General features: G+C 40.4%; 1 protein-coding gene and 1 non-coding gene across 2 annotated transcripts; one reads left to right on the top strand and one right to left on the bottom strand.

The window, feature by feature from the left end:
* Positions 1 to 12,103: 12,103 nt before the first annotated feature.
* LOC130719209 (uncharacterized) lies at positions 12,104 to 14,209 on the bottom strand. The gene has a single exon (XM_057569842.1). The coding sequence runs from the start codon at positions 14,207 to 14,209 to the stop codon at positions 12,104 to 12,106; it is 2,106 nt and encodes a 701-aa protein (XP_057425825.1).
* LOC130721664 (small nucleolar RNA R71) lies at positions 14,100 to 14,206 on the top strand. Its single transcript, XR_009013585.1, has one exon. It is a non-coding gene; the product is annotated as a small nucleolar RNA R71 (small nucleolar RNA).
* Positions 14,210 to 16,755: the final 2,546 nt, after the last annotated feature.

Raw genomic sequence — 16,755 nt, 5'->3', positions numbered from 1 at the left:
TTCAGGAGATGGCTAGAACCATGCTCCAAGAAACTGGCATGGCTAAGCACTTTTGGGCAGAGGCAGTAAATACAGCATGTTACATTCAGAACAGAATCTCTGTGAGACCAATTCTGAATAAGACTCCTTATGAATTGTGGAAGAACATAAAACCCAACATTTCTTATTTTCATCCTTTTGGCTGTGTTTGTTATGTTCTCAATACTAAGGATAGATTGCATAAATTTGATGCTAAGTCTTCTAAGTGTCTATTACTCGGTTACTCTGAGAGATCTAAAGGTTTTAGATTTTATAATACTGATGCTAAGACTATTGAAGAATCTATTCATGTTAGATTTGACGATAAGCTTGACTCTGACCAGTCAAAGCTAGTTGAAAAGTTTGCAGATTTAAGCATTAATGTTTCTGACAAAGGCAAAGCTCCAGAGGAAGCTGAGCCAGAGGAAGATGAACCAGAGGAAGAAGCTGGTCCCTCTAACTCACAAACTCTGAAGAAGAGCAGAATCACTGCAGCTCACCCTAAGGAATTGATTCTGGGCAACAAAGACGAACCAGTCAGAACCAGATCTGCCTTCAGACCCTCTGAAGAGACCTTGCTCAGTCTGAAAGGATTGGTGTCCTTAATTGAACCCAAGTCCATAGATGAAGCTCTTCAGGACAAGGATTGGATTCTTGCCATGGAAGAAGAACTGAATCAATTTTCCAAGAACGATGTTTGGAGCTTAGTGAAGAAGCCTGAGAGTGTCCATGTTATTGGAACGAAGTGGGTATTCAGAAACAAGCTGAATGAGAAAGGAGATGTAGTCAGAAACAAGGCAAGGCTAGTTGCTCAAGGCTACAGCCAGCAGGAAGGAATAGACTACACTGAAACATTTGCTCCAGTAGCAAGACTGGAGGCAATCAGACTGTTGATCTCTTTCTCAGTAAATCACAACATAGTTTTACATCAGATGGACGTAAAGAGTGCCTTCCTAAATGGTTATATCTCAGAGGAAGTCTATGTTCATCAACCCCCAGGTTTTGAAGATGAGAAGAAACCAGACCATGTGTTCAAATTGAAGAAATCACTCTACGGTCTGAAGCAAGCTCCCAGAGCATGGTATGAGAGACTTAGCTCATTCCTTCTGGAGAATGAGTTTGTAAGGGGTAAAGTAGATACAACTCTTTTTTGCAAGACTTATAAAAATGATATCTTAATTGTGCAAATTTATGTTGATGATATTATATTTGGTTCTGCTAATCAATCTCTATGCAAAGAATTTTCTGAGATGATGCAGGCTGAATTTGAGATGAGTATGATGGGAGAATTAAAGTACTTTCTGGGAATACAAGTTGATCAAACACCAGAAGGAACATATATCCATCAGAGCAAGTACACTAAAGAACTTCTGAAGAAGTTCAATATGCTGGAATCTACAGTGGCCAAGACTCCAATGCATCCTACATGCATTCTGGAGAAAGAAGATAAAAGTGGTAAAGTATGTCAGAAGCTCTATCGTGGCATGATAGGTTCACTTCTATACTTAACTGCATCTAGGCCAGACATATTATTTAGTGTTCACTTATGTGCTCGCTTCCAATCAGATCCAAGGGAAACCCACTTAACTGCTGTTAAGAGGATCCTAAGGTATCTGAAAGGCACCACTAACCTTGGCTTGATGTATAAGAAAACATCAGAGTATAAGCTTTCAGGTTACTGTGATGCTGATTATGCTAGAGATAGAACAGAGAGAAAAAGTACTTCTGGAAATTGTCAATTTCTGGGAAGCAATCTAGTCTCATGGGCAAGCAAGAGGCAATCAACCATTGCACTATCAACTGCAGAGGCAGAATATATCTCAGCAGCAATATGCAGCACTCAGATGCTCTGGATGAAACATCAGCTGGAGGATTATCAGATCCTTGAGAGCAATATCCCAATCTATTGTGATAACACTGCTGCGATATCATTAAGTAAGAATCCTATCTTGCATTCAAGGGCAAAGCACATTGAGGTAAAGTATCACTTTATTAGAGATTATGTACAGAAGGGCGTACTTCTTCTGAAGTTTGTTGATACTGACCATCAATGGGCAGATATCTTTACAAAGCCCTTAGCAGAAGATAGATTTAATTTTATTCTGAAAAATCTAAACATGGACTTTTGTCCAGAGTGAAGATGGATCAGAACCTCTGACTATGATACTTCTTGATCAGAAGATGTCTAGTCCAGAAGGTAACTCAATCAGAGTGTGTGTACCCACTGGTACTGACTCTGAAGCTGAGACAACAACACGTGTGTCAGTATTTCTGATGCATAGTTCCTTGTGCCCGTGTGACAGTCTGTTATGATTGCGTGTAGATATGCTTCTCTCCTGTGTGTGATTTGTGTATTTTACTGTTACTATCTATCTTTAATTTTCAACCGTTGATCTTAAAGTGCTTTTTGAATCAACAACGGTTATTTGCCAAAACCCACTATACACACACGATCTCTTTCACTTCCGGTTTTTACTCTCGCTCTCTCTGCTTTTCAAAACCGCTTATTCTCGATTTCTCTCTCGATCTCTCTTCATCTTCCAACCTTCATCTTCTACCTCAAACCTTCAACCGCTTCAAAAATGGTGAGTCAAACCAGAAGATCTACTGCAGATGCACCTCAGTTCCCTCACATGGTAGTTGGTCTAGCAACGGGTCAAAGGGGCCCTGAGAATCCGACACAAGATCAAGGTCAAGTTCAAGACCAGAGTGTTCCAATTGCAGAACGGGGCTGTGCCGTTCACTGTGTATATGCTCCTGAGGAACTCCAAGTCCTGGCAGAATGGAGATTCGACCTCGACAACCTGGCTACAAATGGGTATGATCTTCGTCCCGAAGTCCAAGCTCAAGGTTGGGGAAATTACTTCAACAGACTTCGAGGACCGGTGTATGATAGATTGGTCAAGGAATTCTGGAAGCACGCCGACTGCGATGATACTCAGGTGGTATCTTACATTCTCGGAAGAAAGATCATCATCACCGAGAAGTCTTTCGTGAATTTGCTGGGTGCAGACACTGCTTATGGGTATCGTTTCCAACTCACGGAATCGAAGCTGAAACCCAGCACCAAGGATATAATCAACCAGGCCCTGTACACCACCTACAAACCAGGAAAGACGAGTTACAAGGTGATGGACCTTCATCCCAAGCTCAGGATCTGGCACAAAATCCTGCTCCACTGCATAAACCAGAGACCAAAGGGAAGTTCTCCAGACTACATCAACTTCAACCAGAAGGTGATGTTGTTCTTCATCCAAGACCAGAAGAAGATCTGCCTTCCCTACTTCCTGTTCTCCTACTTGAAGGAATGCATCCGGAAGTCTCGCACCACTGCCTCCATCAAGTCAGCAATCAAATATATCCCCTTTGGGAGACTGCTCTCAGACTTTCTCATTGAAAGCAACCTGGTGCAAGATCTGGTCAATGCTGGATGTGTAGAGGATCTGAGCACCATGGTCAGTGATGTCTTCACTGCAAATTCTCTGAAGAAGATGGGTTTGGTCCAGAAGAAGATTGCTCCTGCTCATGAAGACACATCTTCTGAGATCAGAAGCAGAAGGATGCCTCTGAATGACTACCCTCTGTGGACACAGGCAGACAATCCTGACGCCATCAGGTGCTATGTTGAAGACCTAAGGGCTCAAGGATTCGAAATTGATCTTGATGATTTCGTCAGCAGACTGCCGCCAGCTCCAGAGTTTCCTTCTCCTCCCAAGAAGAAAGCTCAGAGGAAGATGATAATGGACGAATCTTCTGAGGAATCCGATGTCCCTCTGGTCAAAAAGAAGAAGAGAAAGCCTGATGATGGTGATGATAGTGATAATGAGGATGGTCCTCCTACGAAGAAGAAGAAGCAGGTCAGAATCGTGGTGAAGCCTACTCGGGTGGAACCAGCTGCTGAAGTGGTCAGACGGACTGAACCCCCTGCCAGAGTGACTAGATCATTAGCACATTCAAGTAAGCCTGCACTTGCTTCTGATGATGATTTGAATTTATTTGATGCACTCCCTATATCTGCCATGCTCAAACATTCCTCAAATCCCCTCACTCCTATTCCTGAATCCCAACCGGCTGCTCCAACCACCTCTCCACCACATTCCCCAAGATCTTCCTTCTTTCAACCTTCCCCTACTGAAGCACCTCTCTGGAATTTGCTTCAGAACCAACCCTCTAGGTCAGAAGAACCAACCTCTCTCATTACCATCCCGTACGACCCATTATCTTCTGAACCCATCATCCATGAACAACCAGAGCCCAACCAAACCGAACCACAACCCAGAACGTCTGATCACTCTGTTCCCAGAGCATCAGCACGTCCTGCTGCCAGAACCACGGATACAGACTCTTCCACAGCCTATACATCCGTATCCTTCCCAACCAATGTTGCTGATTCTTCTCCCTCCAATAACTCTGAATCCATTAGAAAATTCATGGAGGTCAGAAAAGAAAAGGTGTCTACCCTAGAAGAGTATTATCTCACTTGTCCAAGCCCTAGGAGATATCCTGGCCCTAGACCTGAACGTCTAGTTGACCCAGATGAACCTATCTTGGCCAATCCTTTACAAGAGGCAGACCCTTTGGCTCAACAAGCTCACCCTGTCCCTGACCAACAAGAGCCTATTCAACCAGAACCTGAACCCGAACAATCAGTGTCTAACCAATCCTCGGTTAGATCACCCCATCCTCTGGTTGAAACTTCAGAACCTCGCCTTGGAACCTCTGAACCCAATGCTCAAATGTTTAACATTGGTTCTCCACAAGGTGCCTCTGAAGCCCATAGCAGCAATCACCCAGCCTCTCCTGAAACCAACCTCTCCATCATTCCTTATACTCCCCTCCAACCCACATCTCTCTCTGAGTGCATCAATATTTTCTATCATGAAGCCTCTTTGAGGCTCCGCAATGTGCACGGTCAGACTGACCTCAGTGAGAATGCTGAATGTGTGGCTGATGAGTGGAACAATCTGGGCACTTGGCTAGTGGCTCAAGTTCCAATTATGATGCAGCTCCTGCATGCAGAGGGCAGTCAGAGCATTGAGGCTGCCAAGCAAAGGTTTGCTCGAAGGGTGGCTCTTCATGAACAAGAACAGAGAAATAAGCTTCTTGAAGCTATTGAAGAAGCTCAGAGAAAGAAAGCTCAAGCAGAAGAAGCTGCACGTCAAGCAGCAGCTCAAGCTGAACAAGCCAGACTAGAGGCAGAGCGACTTGAAGCTGAGGCTGAAGCTCTTAGATGCCAAGCACTTGCACCAGTTGTGTTTACTCCTGCTGCTTCTGCTTCCATTCCTGATTCTCAAGCTGCTCAGAATGTTCCTTCCGGTTCTGCTCAGTCAAGCTCATCCAGACTCGACATCATGGAACAACGTCTTGACATTCATGAATCCATGCTCATTGAGATGAAGCACATGATGATGGAACTTCTGCGACGAACTGACAAACCTTAGTTTTAGGATCTCTTCTTTTTTCTTTCTTTTTCTTTAACGTTGTTTTATTTTCTTTGTTAAACTCTGTTTCTTTTTATTTACTTATTCTGCTTTGTTCTTTTGTGATTATCTATGCATATATATATATATATATTTGTGTCACATATGTTTGCAAAAATCTTTTTATTCATCATTTCTTTATGTTTACATCATACATTCTTTCCCTAAAAGTCTAGAATGGAGGATCTCTCCTCATTCTTCTGCACTCCTGGCGCTGCTCTGACCTATCCTTCTCCAGACGCTCCAGTATATGCTGGATGTTGCTGAGCCTGTCCTTTAGCTCATCCCTCTCCAGAATCTCTTCTGCAGTCTTGAGCTTCTCTTCCAAACTTTCTTTTTCTTCCAGCAGCTTGAGTTCAAGCCGGCTGAGTTCTTGCACCTCCTCCACGAAGGCAAGAAATTCCCTCAGGTCTCTCTTCACCTCTGGACGCAGGTCCTCTTCTAGCAGTGTCCGTGTCAGCTCCGCGATGGTCGTTGAACCCTCTGGATGCCTGATGTTCAGGAACAAGTCCTCCTCAAAGGCCTTCTTCCTCAGCTCTTCTAGTGCTACGATGTATGATGCCATTTTCTTTACTGATAATTGTTCGAGGTGTGAAGCTTACCTTTCTCTCCAACGCTTTATATAGGCTTCACTTTCTCTCTGAAAGGTAATGCTCCTACTGTTTCTCGAGGTTAAGTTCTTGGTAACTGACCCTTCTCTTTACTCACTTGACCGGTGGTAAACGTTCTTCTCTTGCATTAACTCTTCTATTTATTTCGCCTAACTCTGATTCTTGCATCATTTTCATTTCCTTTAAACTTAGACCTTCTCTACGGGGGAGTACCTTGTACTTCAAGCTAAGTTTTTCACACCCCAAGCTTTTTGCTTATGACAAAAAGGGGGAGTAAACCCAGTTTTTGATGTGTAAGATGTGTTAGTGTGATTTATTTTTCTTTTGGAGATTTTAAGAATTCCACCTTCATGACCATAGATGTGTCACTAGGGCAAATACAAGGAATACATTTCACTTCTTCTGAAGTGATTATAAGTTGACTCTGATACCCAAGACTCTGATACCTTGTCCATGACTCTGATTACTTATGCGCTCTGATTACTCGATTTTCATCTATGTCATAAATTTTTCACTCTGAACTCTTATATTATTTAGCTCAGAATCTAGACTTTACTAACGTTTTCATCAAGTATTAGATTCAGGGGGAGCTAAGCTCAGAATCAAGCTGTGACTTGAATTCAGAATGAGCAAGATAAACTATTCACATCAGGATAAGTCTTATTCTATATCTCTAAACTCTGAGTGAATTCAGTTTAATGTTTAAGAATTGTTCATCAAAAATCTTAGTTTTGTCATCATCAAAAAGGGGGAGATTGTAAGATCAAGTTTTGATCTAGTAGTACAACTCTATGTTTTGATGATTACAAGTTAACCTTTTGATATGAACAATTGTGGTACTCTAACGTGTTTTTCTGAGTGTGCTATTTACAGGCTCTGACCTCAACTCAATCTCACACAAATCAGAAGCACTGTGTATAAAGAGTGACCCAAGCAACGCTTTCGCATTCACCATGTTCAGTATGAACAGTGGAAAAGCTTCAGAAGTTCTGAAGTTATACAAACTCTGATGTGGACTCAGTCACTAGAAGTTCTGAAGATCCAGAAAGTCTGATAACCAAGAAACACTGAAGGCTCAGATGTTCTGATGGTGTAGAAGACTCTGAAGATCCAGAAGCTGAATAGTGGAAACTCTGAATTCCAGAAGCAAGAAACTCTGAAGGCCATGTTCTTCCCTCTGAGTTCAGAATCAGAAGATACAATGGTCAGAGGATCTATGCTTTCCCTCTGACTCTGATCAACCGGCTTCACAAGTTCCAATATGAAGCATTCCCCTGATCAGAAGTCTCCTAGGTTTAAAGGTCGCGTCGCTATCCAAGTACAAAAGCAACTGTACCTTCCTGACGACCTACCTAACGTTCTCAGCCACAGCAGAAGCTGGATTTTCCAGAACTGCCCTCCAACGGTAGCATTTCCCATGCATCGCTCAACCCTAATCCTTGGAGTATATAAAGAGGCTGAAGACTGAAAGAAACGGCTAGAAGCATTCACATACGCAAGACAATCTAAAATTCTTCTAAGTTTTCTTTCATCTGAAATTCATTGAGTTTACTATTAGCTTTTTAGAAGCAAATCTCTTGTAAACAATTCTTTGATAAACAGTTTGTTTAGTTCCTTTAGGAGATCAAGGCTGATCGGATCCTAGAGAAGACTAAGAGAGTGAATCTTAGTGTGAGCTAAGTCAGTGTAATTGTTAGTCACTTGTAGGTTTCAAGTGCAGTTGTAACTCTTACCTGATTAGTGGATTGCCTTCATTCTAAGAAGGAAGAAATCACCTTAACGGGTGGACTGGAGTAGCTTGAGTGATTTATCAAGTGAACCAGGATAAAATCCTTGTGTGCTTTTCTATCTCTTATCTTTAGCACTTAAAGTTCTCGAAAGATTTGTCAAAATCTTTAAGGTGGAAGTTTTATACTGAAAACGTTATTCAAACCCCCCCCTTTCTACCGTTTTTCATACCTTCAACAAGCTTTAAGAACAAGATTATACCATTGAAATCAAGAGATAGATAGATTCATATGCATAAGAACTAAATTAGATACATAGAGTCAAGGTACTACACCAAATCCTAACAAAGAAAAGCTTAGCTATCCATAGACATGGAAGCTAGACAAGCTTACAAGAGAAATAGGATGGAAGTGATGATCCGTGCCGACTTCGGCGTAGCTCCAGCTCGATGGAAGCTTACCCAAGTTCTAAGTTCCTTCCCTTTATGTTCTCTCTCGAATTCTCTCTCCAAAAACCCCGTTCCCTTTCTGAAAATGAAGAAAATCCTTTTATAATGAACTTTTTCATCTGTGCAGAGTGCTGGGCGCCCAATTACTTCAAGGTTGGGTTTCTGTAACCGCCCCAAGCGCTGGGCGGCTACTGACAAGCGCTGGGCACCCTGCTGATCCAGAAATTCTCTAAGTCTCATAAAAATATGTCTTTTTCCTTGAGAACTTAGACCCTACATCAAAATTTGAGAATATAATCAGTCATAAAACACATTTGAGCTTAACTCTCAATCAAATAACAAATTCCAATCAAGATGAGAGAAACTAATAGGGATTTCTCATAAACCACTTGAGATAAGTGCCTAAAATGTGTATGAAAACTAGGAAAATATGGCACTTATCAACTCCCCCTAACTTGGAACCTTGTTTGCCCTCAAACAAAAGGTATTGGTAAACAAAACAGATATATACAATTTGTTCTTAAACAAGCATGACTCATGAACAACCATCTTAAAAAAACTTTACACATTGCATGATTTTAAGCACATGTGAAGCCCACAACAATTAACCAAAAACCATGATAAGAAAGTATACCCAATCATGAGATTCTAAGCACAATTTGAATTTCCTACTTTTAATCAAGGATTCACTCAAAACTTTCCAAATGCACAACTCAAGAGTTCAAGGGTAAGTGTTTCACTCAAATCTATCAATGAATCACACAAATCAAGCTTGCTACCCGTCTCAGTAATCATCAAACTGCATGGTCAATCAAGAATCACATAGGTCTTTCTAGGGTTGTAATGGGGCCTGGTTTCAAAAGAACATTGGTTTTTCTAGATATTCAAATACTTTCTAGTTAAGAGAGCATAAAACGACATGTATCACAATTTATATCTAGCTACCTTTTACTCTCTTCTCAACTATTCTCTCTTTTGTCACCATTTTCTTAACATTTGTATGACTCATCAACCCTTTCATTCCCTTTCAACTTCTCAATCCTTATTTTTTTTCTCTTTTTTTTTATTATTTTTTTTATACTCGCATTTCTTTCTTCATTTTTTTTTAACAAAGATTGAGAAGTTTGACATTAATCACTACACAAAACATAATATATGTTCAATGGTTTCCATTCCCCCTAACTTACACATTTATACAATCCCATCATTCATGCTCTCTTAACTAAGAAAGTGAGGGAGAGACATTGTTCTTCTTTTTAGGCTTTGGGATCATATACAAAACAAATAAATTTTCAATTTTTTTTTTTTTTTGGCTCAAGTGGGGTAACAAAGTGATTTCCTAAGTAAAGGTAGGCTATATGGCTAAGTAGTTATTTACTCTAATGAACAAAATGCCTTGATCATTTTCTTTCATTTCCATGCAATTTCAAACAATTAGAGACTCAAGCAAGTTCAACTATGTAAAACAATGATGATTCTCACTTTCTCTCTTCTCACTAGTGTTTGGTCACACTCCCTCACCGGCTTAGGTATGTATCCTTGATTTCAAGCATTTTCAAACAAATTGAGCCTAAGACCTCATGTGAATAATGCATTAATATCATGTCATGGCATCAAGTGAGTGCAAAACACAATGATCATGAATTTAAAAACACAAAATCATGCACTCAGTTGGCATTTCATAGTTCATGCTTGCTCTTAAACCAACCAATTCCAAAGTCATCCAAAATTTGAGCAAAACAGAGCTCCCATCCCAAAATAAACCTAAGCATACCAACATCAAACAAAGTGCTAAAACCAAAGCACATAATTAAAGTACCAACATACTAAAGTATTTAAAAATACTAAAACTGAAATAAAATGCAGAAAACTAAAAAGTCACTGAATAATGGTGAGTCCTCAATCCTCTGCATCATCATCATCCTCCTCATACTCCTCATCAGATCCATCAGTGTTGCTCTCCTCCTCTCTGCCAATTGGCCTGTCCTCAGGCCACTGATTAGCTGCCATGTAATCTGCAAATGGGAGGCCCACATAGTCTTTGTGTGACCCATAGATACTCTGAAAGCTCTCATAGAGTCCAGTCATGGCCCTGTAGCATGCTTGTTTTTAGACCTGCAAAATAACCAGAAAATCCAAGGCCCAAAGCCTGAGATATTAGTAAAAGAGATTCACATAACATTGCAATCATCCAAGTTCATCACAAGACAAGCATCCCATTGAAATTCTTCAATCAAAAGCCTATTCACTTAAGTTCATCTCATTCTAATGACCAAACAATCATATTCACATACAAAGCATCACCTTACATTTAACATGAATTCTTCACATTAGCAACACTTAGCATGAAAGATTCATGTCTCATGTGGAACAAAAATTCTCAAATTGGAAACACATACTGTCAACATGTTTTAGCATCTTGAATTCCAAGAACTAGTTCCAAAAAGAACCAATAAATTTCAAAAACCCCCAATTTCTAATTCTAGGGTTCATAGCAACATCACTTCAATCCTAAATTAGGAACCCTAACCAAGAAGTAGCATGAAATTGGTCATATACATGCAAAACTCATTCCTTATCTAACCCAAAAACAAGCATCTTGACAAACAATTTTGAAAACCCTCAATTCCTAAGCTTAGGTTCGAATTCCATGTATAAGAGAGGAAAGAGGAGAAGAAAAAGAACTTACATGATGAAGAAAGGAATGGAACGAAAGTAGATTGATGGAGGAAGAAGATTGCAATCACTTGCTTGAAAAGTGGAAGGAGAAGAAATTTGAAAAGGGGGAGGGGAAGAAGTTTCGTGGGTGTGCTGTGTGTGTTGTGTAAGTGTGTGCGTGTTTTAAGTGAGAAAGAAAAAGAATTTTTTCTGTTTTTGTTTTTGTTTTTTTTTAAGAATTGGATCAGGGTGCTGGGCGGCCTCTGAGGAGCGCTGGGCACTCGTGCCAGTGTTGCCTAGGCTGCTGAGCACCCTCTGAGACGCGCTGGGCGCTCGTGCCAGTGTTGCCCAGGCTGCTGAGTATCCTCTGAGACACGCTGGGCGCCTCATAGCAGCAAAATTTCTCCTTTAAACATCATTCTAACCATTTAAGACTACTTACTTAACACAGATCACACACCCCCCTCTTCATAAAAGACCTTGTAAGATATCTTTGTGCCCAAGATCATCATCATTCAACACAACCTCCATTCCATATTTCACAAATCAATCATACTTTGACAGTTTTTTACTCAACTTTAAAGTTCACAAGTGAGGTGGTCAAATTTTGAGTTTTCCACTTCTGAGGCATGTCTATGGATTTATTTAGTTCAAAACATTATATAAAACATGTCCATGCTTTAAAACTCAACATTTGACCATCATTCATTGACAGTTCACAAGTCATGCTTACAAAAGACAAGTTTCAAACAGTAAACATAACTCATCATACCAAATCTTGATATTCTCATTCTCTTCTCAAGTTAAGCTTCCATAACATCTATATACAACATTTAAAACTTGTTGGAAGTCTGAAAACATACATTCACACATAATCTCCCCAAATCACTTCTCAAGTTCCAAAAAGTACTGAATTAAGAACTGAAATATCAAATGACTTCAAGACACACCACATGAACATAAAATTATACTAAACATGCTCAAAATGGTAATCAAAAGCTGTGAAGCACATAAAAACACAGATTTAGCTAAAACTTCACAAAATCACCATGTCACTTACTAAGAATAACTAAAAACTGTAAAATCTAACCGAACACTGGGTTGCCTCCTAGGAAGCGCTTCTTTAACGTCAATAGCTTGACGCTTTGAAATTCAATTTGTCAAGGAGACCAAAGACAAGAGGAGGGAATGGTTCCCTTCTTCCTCTTTGGTTCCTTCTCCTTTTTCAGAAGTTCTTTGAAGCACTTTTGACACGTAGTTACAACCTTCCACATCCTAGAAAACTTTTTCTTCTTTCTTATCCTTCCTTTCTTCCCTAATCCATTCTTTACATCCTCTTTAGCATCAAAATCACAGTTTTTATTTCCAGAATGTTTAGTTTTTGCATTTTCAAGCTCAGACAAGTGATTTGATGCATCAATTGAAGATGATGATGGATCATGCTCATCAAATAATTTTTCCAAATCAAAACCAACATGTTTAATTAAAGAAACCATACCTTTGCTTTGTCGGTGATGATTATCACTAAAAACTGTAAAATGTACCTCATCTTCACCTTGTCTCACCTTCAGGATCCCAATATCTACATCAAATGCTATCCTGGCTGTGATAATGAATGGCATCCCTAAAATGATTGGGATCTCTTTGTCTTCAGGAACATCTACAACCACAAAGTCTATTGGGAAATTCAGCTGCTCCACCATCACAGTCACATTCTCTGCAATTCCTTGAGGTAATTTGACTGATTTATCAGCTAGTTGCAGCGTCATCCCTGTAGGCTCTACTTCCACATCTCCCAATCTTTTCAACAAGGAAAGAGGCATTAAATTGATAGTAGCCCCAGAGTCTATCAGTGCATTACATGATTGATTGTTGTCAAGTTTAACCGGCAAGACAAGACTCTTGGAACTTCTATGCTTTGGAGGTGGTAAGCGTTGCAGAATTGCACTACAACGTCCATTGAGTTGGATCACCTCATCTTCATGCAGTGCTTTCAACTTGTCCTTTTTGTTCAAAAGCTCTTTCATGTACTTGCCATAGGAGGGAATTTGCTCCAATGCCTCAGAAAATGGCATTGTGATGTTCAAATGCCTGAAAATATCTAGAAATCTCCTCTTTTGCCTCTCATGATCAATCTTTTTAGAATTCGGAGGATATGGCAAGCGTTGGATAGGCGGACTCCACCTGACTTCCTCACTCTCTTTCTTTTTCTCATGGTTTTCACTCTTTTTCTTTTCCTCTCTATCTACAACCTCTCTTTTATTCTTTTCTTCTTCTTTTTCAACCCCTTCCTCATTTTCACTCTCTTTTGGATCATGGCTCTCATTTTTCTCTTCATCCACATCAATCTCTCCACCAACTACTCTCCCACTTCTTGTGAATATTGCATTGCAATGCTCCCTGGGATTGTCTTCTGTATTGGCATGGAACTTCCCTTTCTGCTCAGTAGTCAGCTGACTCAATTGTTTAGCCATCTGTCCAACCTGTACTTCCAAGTTTTTAATGGATGCATCCGTATTTTTCTGGTTGGAAATCGAAACCTGCATAAATTGAGTTAGTGTATCCTCCAGTTTGGGAGTCCTATCTTGTGATGGTTGTTGAAATGGTTGATTATGCTGGTATTGTTGATTTTGGTACGGTGTTGGTGGTACCCTGCTGGAAGATGGTCCTGTGTCTTGCCTCCAAGGTTGGTTGTATTGTTGATTACCTCCCCTGGGATAGTTGTTCTTGTACCCTTGCCTCTGCTGGTTTCCTAGGTAGTGAACCTCCTCTTCCTGTAATTGACAGTATTCTGTTGGATGATCCTTAGTACACACATCACACCTGTTCACCTGCTTCCTGGAAGAAGAATCTTGCATCTCCCGAAGTTGTTTGGGAAGATCACTCAGAGTCTTTTTCACTTCATCCAGTTGTTGCTGCAGTTGCTTGTTTTGGGCCAAGATAACATCACTTGATCCCAATTCCAGAACGCCTCCTCTCCTTGGTGGTCCTCTAATATGTTGATCTTGGTGGTCATTTAGAGCCATAGCCTCAATGATCTGAATGGCCTCAGTTGGAGACTTTGTCATCAAAGAACCTCCTGAAGTTGCATCCACCATTATCCTGCTCTGTTGTTGAAGACCTTTTCTGAAAAGATGGATTTGCATCTTGGCATCAAAGTCATGATTCGGGCACCTTCTCAGCATGGATTTGTATCTTTCCCAAGCTTCACGCAAACTTTCACCTGTACTTTGGGAAAAAGTAGAAATAGCAGTTCTACAATCCATATATTTTGATTCAGAAAAGTACCTGGTCATGAATTTCTTTTACAATTCATTCCAATCAGCTAAAGTTGTCTGTGGTTGATCCAAGAACCAATCCTTTGCTTGCCCAATCAAAGTTAAAGGGAAGAGCCTCAGAAATACAGCTTCTTCCTCAGCTTGGCTAATTCCAGCAGTACAACAAAGTTCATAAAACTTTGTCAGATGAGTGTAAGGATTCTCATGATCCAAGCCAGCGAAAGGATTAGCATACATCAGCTGCACCAATCCAGTCTTCACTTCAGGTGGCCTAGCAGCACCTGCAGGCCTACCAATCCTGGTTATGTTCCTTGGAGTGAAGTTCACAAATCCTACATTTGTATCCTCATTTCCACCACCAGCTGGTTCTGCAGCCATGGTCTCTGTCTGTTGTCTTACTGAAGAGATTGAGGAAGACGTTGGTTCTTGCTCCCTCCTTTGCTCAGCTAATTGTTTTCTCCTCCTTGTCTTGCTATTGTTTCTCCTAGATGTAGCTTCGATCTCTGGATCGAACAATAGTTGATCAGCTGGAGTTTTACCTCGCATAAACAAAGTGAAAATACAACCTAGCCAAGAAAGTCAGTCAACAAGATAATAAAAAGATAAAATAAAACTATATACTATATTCACAATTGCTCAAGATGAGAAACTAAAGCAATGCTTTTGTATTGACGCAATTCCCCGGCAACGGCGCCATTTTGGTGAAAGAATTTTTACTTAACCACTTTCGAATCCTTCAAGATTCAATCGTAGTATAGCAAAGGGTTTTTTATCGTCCTCAGGGAATTGGAAATACAACGCCGTTCTTTAGTAAAACCACTTAAGCAATGAATTTAACAAAGTTTTTGATTGATTGTTTCGAATTACGTCGTAAGTATAAAGAAAAGCGATAATAACAACGGGTTTAAACAGGTTGAGAAAACTGTTAGGATTGGGTTTCGCACCTTAACTGTTATGAACACGTAAATTCAACACATATGAATCATTATATTCTTGATTCCATCACACCAGTTCTTATCTAACTCATTAATTCCTTACATGAGAAGATTAACGGTTCGCTCTCCTAATTACCGATGTCTCGCATAACTAACAAAGCGAAGCGTGATTGATTCGGGTGTTTAACGACTAACAAACCTAACTCTATGTCTAGCAATTAGGATTATTAGATGATATAAACTAAATCCAATTCAAATATGTAGTTTTCACTCACACATCAAATCTCTAATCAAGTTCTAATTGATCAAATTAAAACAAGCTTTAAGAACAAGATTATACCATTGAAATCAAGAGATAGATAGATTCATATGCATAAGAACTAAATTAGATACATAGAGTCAAGGTACTACACCAAATCCTAACAAAGAAAAGCTTAGCTATCCATAGACATGGAAGCTAGACAAGCTTACAAGAGAAATAGGATGGAAGTGATGATCCGTGCCGACTTCGGCGTAGCTCCAGCTCGATGGAAGCTTACCCAAGCTCTAAGTTCCTTCCCTTTATGTTCTCTCTCGAATTCTCTCTCCAAAAACCCCGTTCCCTTTCTGAAAATGAAGAAAATCCTTTTATAATGAACTTTTTCATCTGTGCAGAGTGCTGGGCGGCCCTTTATGGGCGCTGGGCGCCCAATTACTTCAAGGTTGGGTTTCTGTAACCGCCCCAAGCGCTGGGCGGCTACTGACAAGCGCTGGGCACCCTGCTGATCCAGAAATTCTCTAAGTCTCATAAAAATATGTCTTTTTCCTTGAGAACTTAGACCCTACATCAAAATTTGAGAATATAATCAGTCATAAAACACATTTGAGCTTAACTCTCAATCAAATAACAAATTCCAATCAAGATGAGAGAAACTAGTAGGGATTTCTCATATACCACTTGAGATAAGTGCCTAAAATGTGTATGAAAACTAGGAAAATATGGCACTTATCATCCTCACTCGCGCGCTTCCTGGGAAAACTTCCCAGGAGGTCTCCCACCATAATATTTCTCCAAGGCTAGCACACTTAACCATGTAGTTCTTATGAGTTGGGCTCCCGAAAAGAAGATGCATCTTGTTGTCATGAGTAGTACCAATCAAATCTTTTATGCCCTCTTCAACTGTATAGTCCATCCCTATACAGTCTCGGAATACCTCTTGTTCGGGTGTGAGATCAGTTCATTCATGTGCCCCTCCGCCTAGAAGCCTGCCAAGAGCCGCTCCTTGTCCGTGCCTCAGCACCGGCGATCATTCCCCGCCCTCGTCGGCTCCGGGCGTCACAGTTGCCAAGGAAAGGGAAGTTGGCTCTGATGTACTTGAGTGCAAGGAAGTGGTTGCACTTATTGAAAAGGCTGGACTGATGAAGACCATTCTCAAGGTGGGAAGGTGTTATGAAAAACTGGTAAGGGAATTTCTGGTGAATCTGTCTGTGGAAGTGGGACTTCCTGAAAGCATTGAGTTTAGGAAGGTGTTTGTCAGGGCCAAATGTGTTGAATTCTCTCCTGATGTGATCAACAAAGCACTTGGTAGAAGTGTTGTTGAGTTTGTTGAAGAGTAGTTG

The sequence above is a fragment of the Lotus japonicus genome, chromosome 5 (assembly GCF_012489685.1).
Source record: "Lotus japonicus ecotype B-129 chromosome 5, LjGifu_v1.2".
Classification (NCBI taxonomy): Eukaryota; Viridiplantae; Streptophyta; class Magnoliopsida; order Fabales; family Fabaceae; genus Lotus; species Lotus japonicus.
The sequence above is the reverse complement of the archived record's forward strand: the minus strand, read 5'-3'. Positions and strand labels throughout refer to the sequence as shown.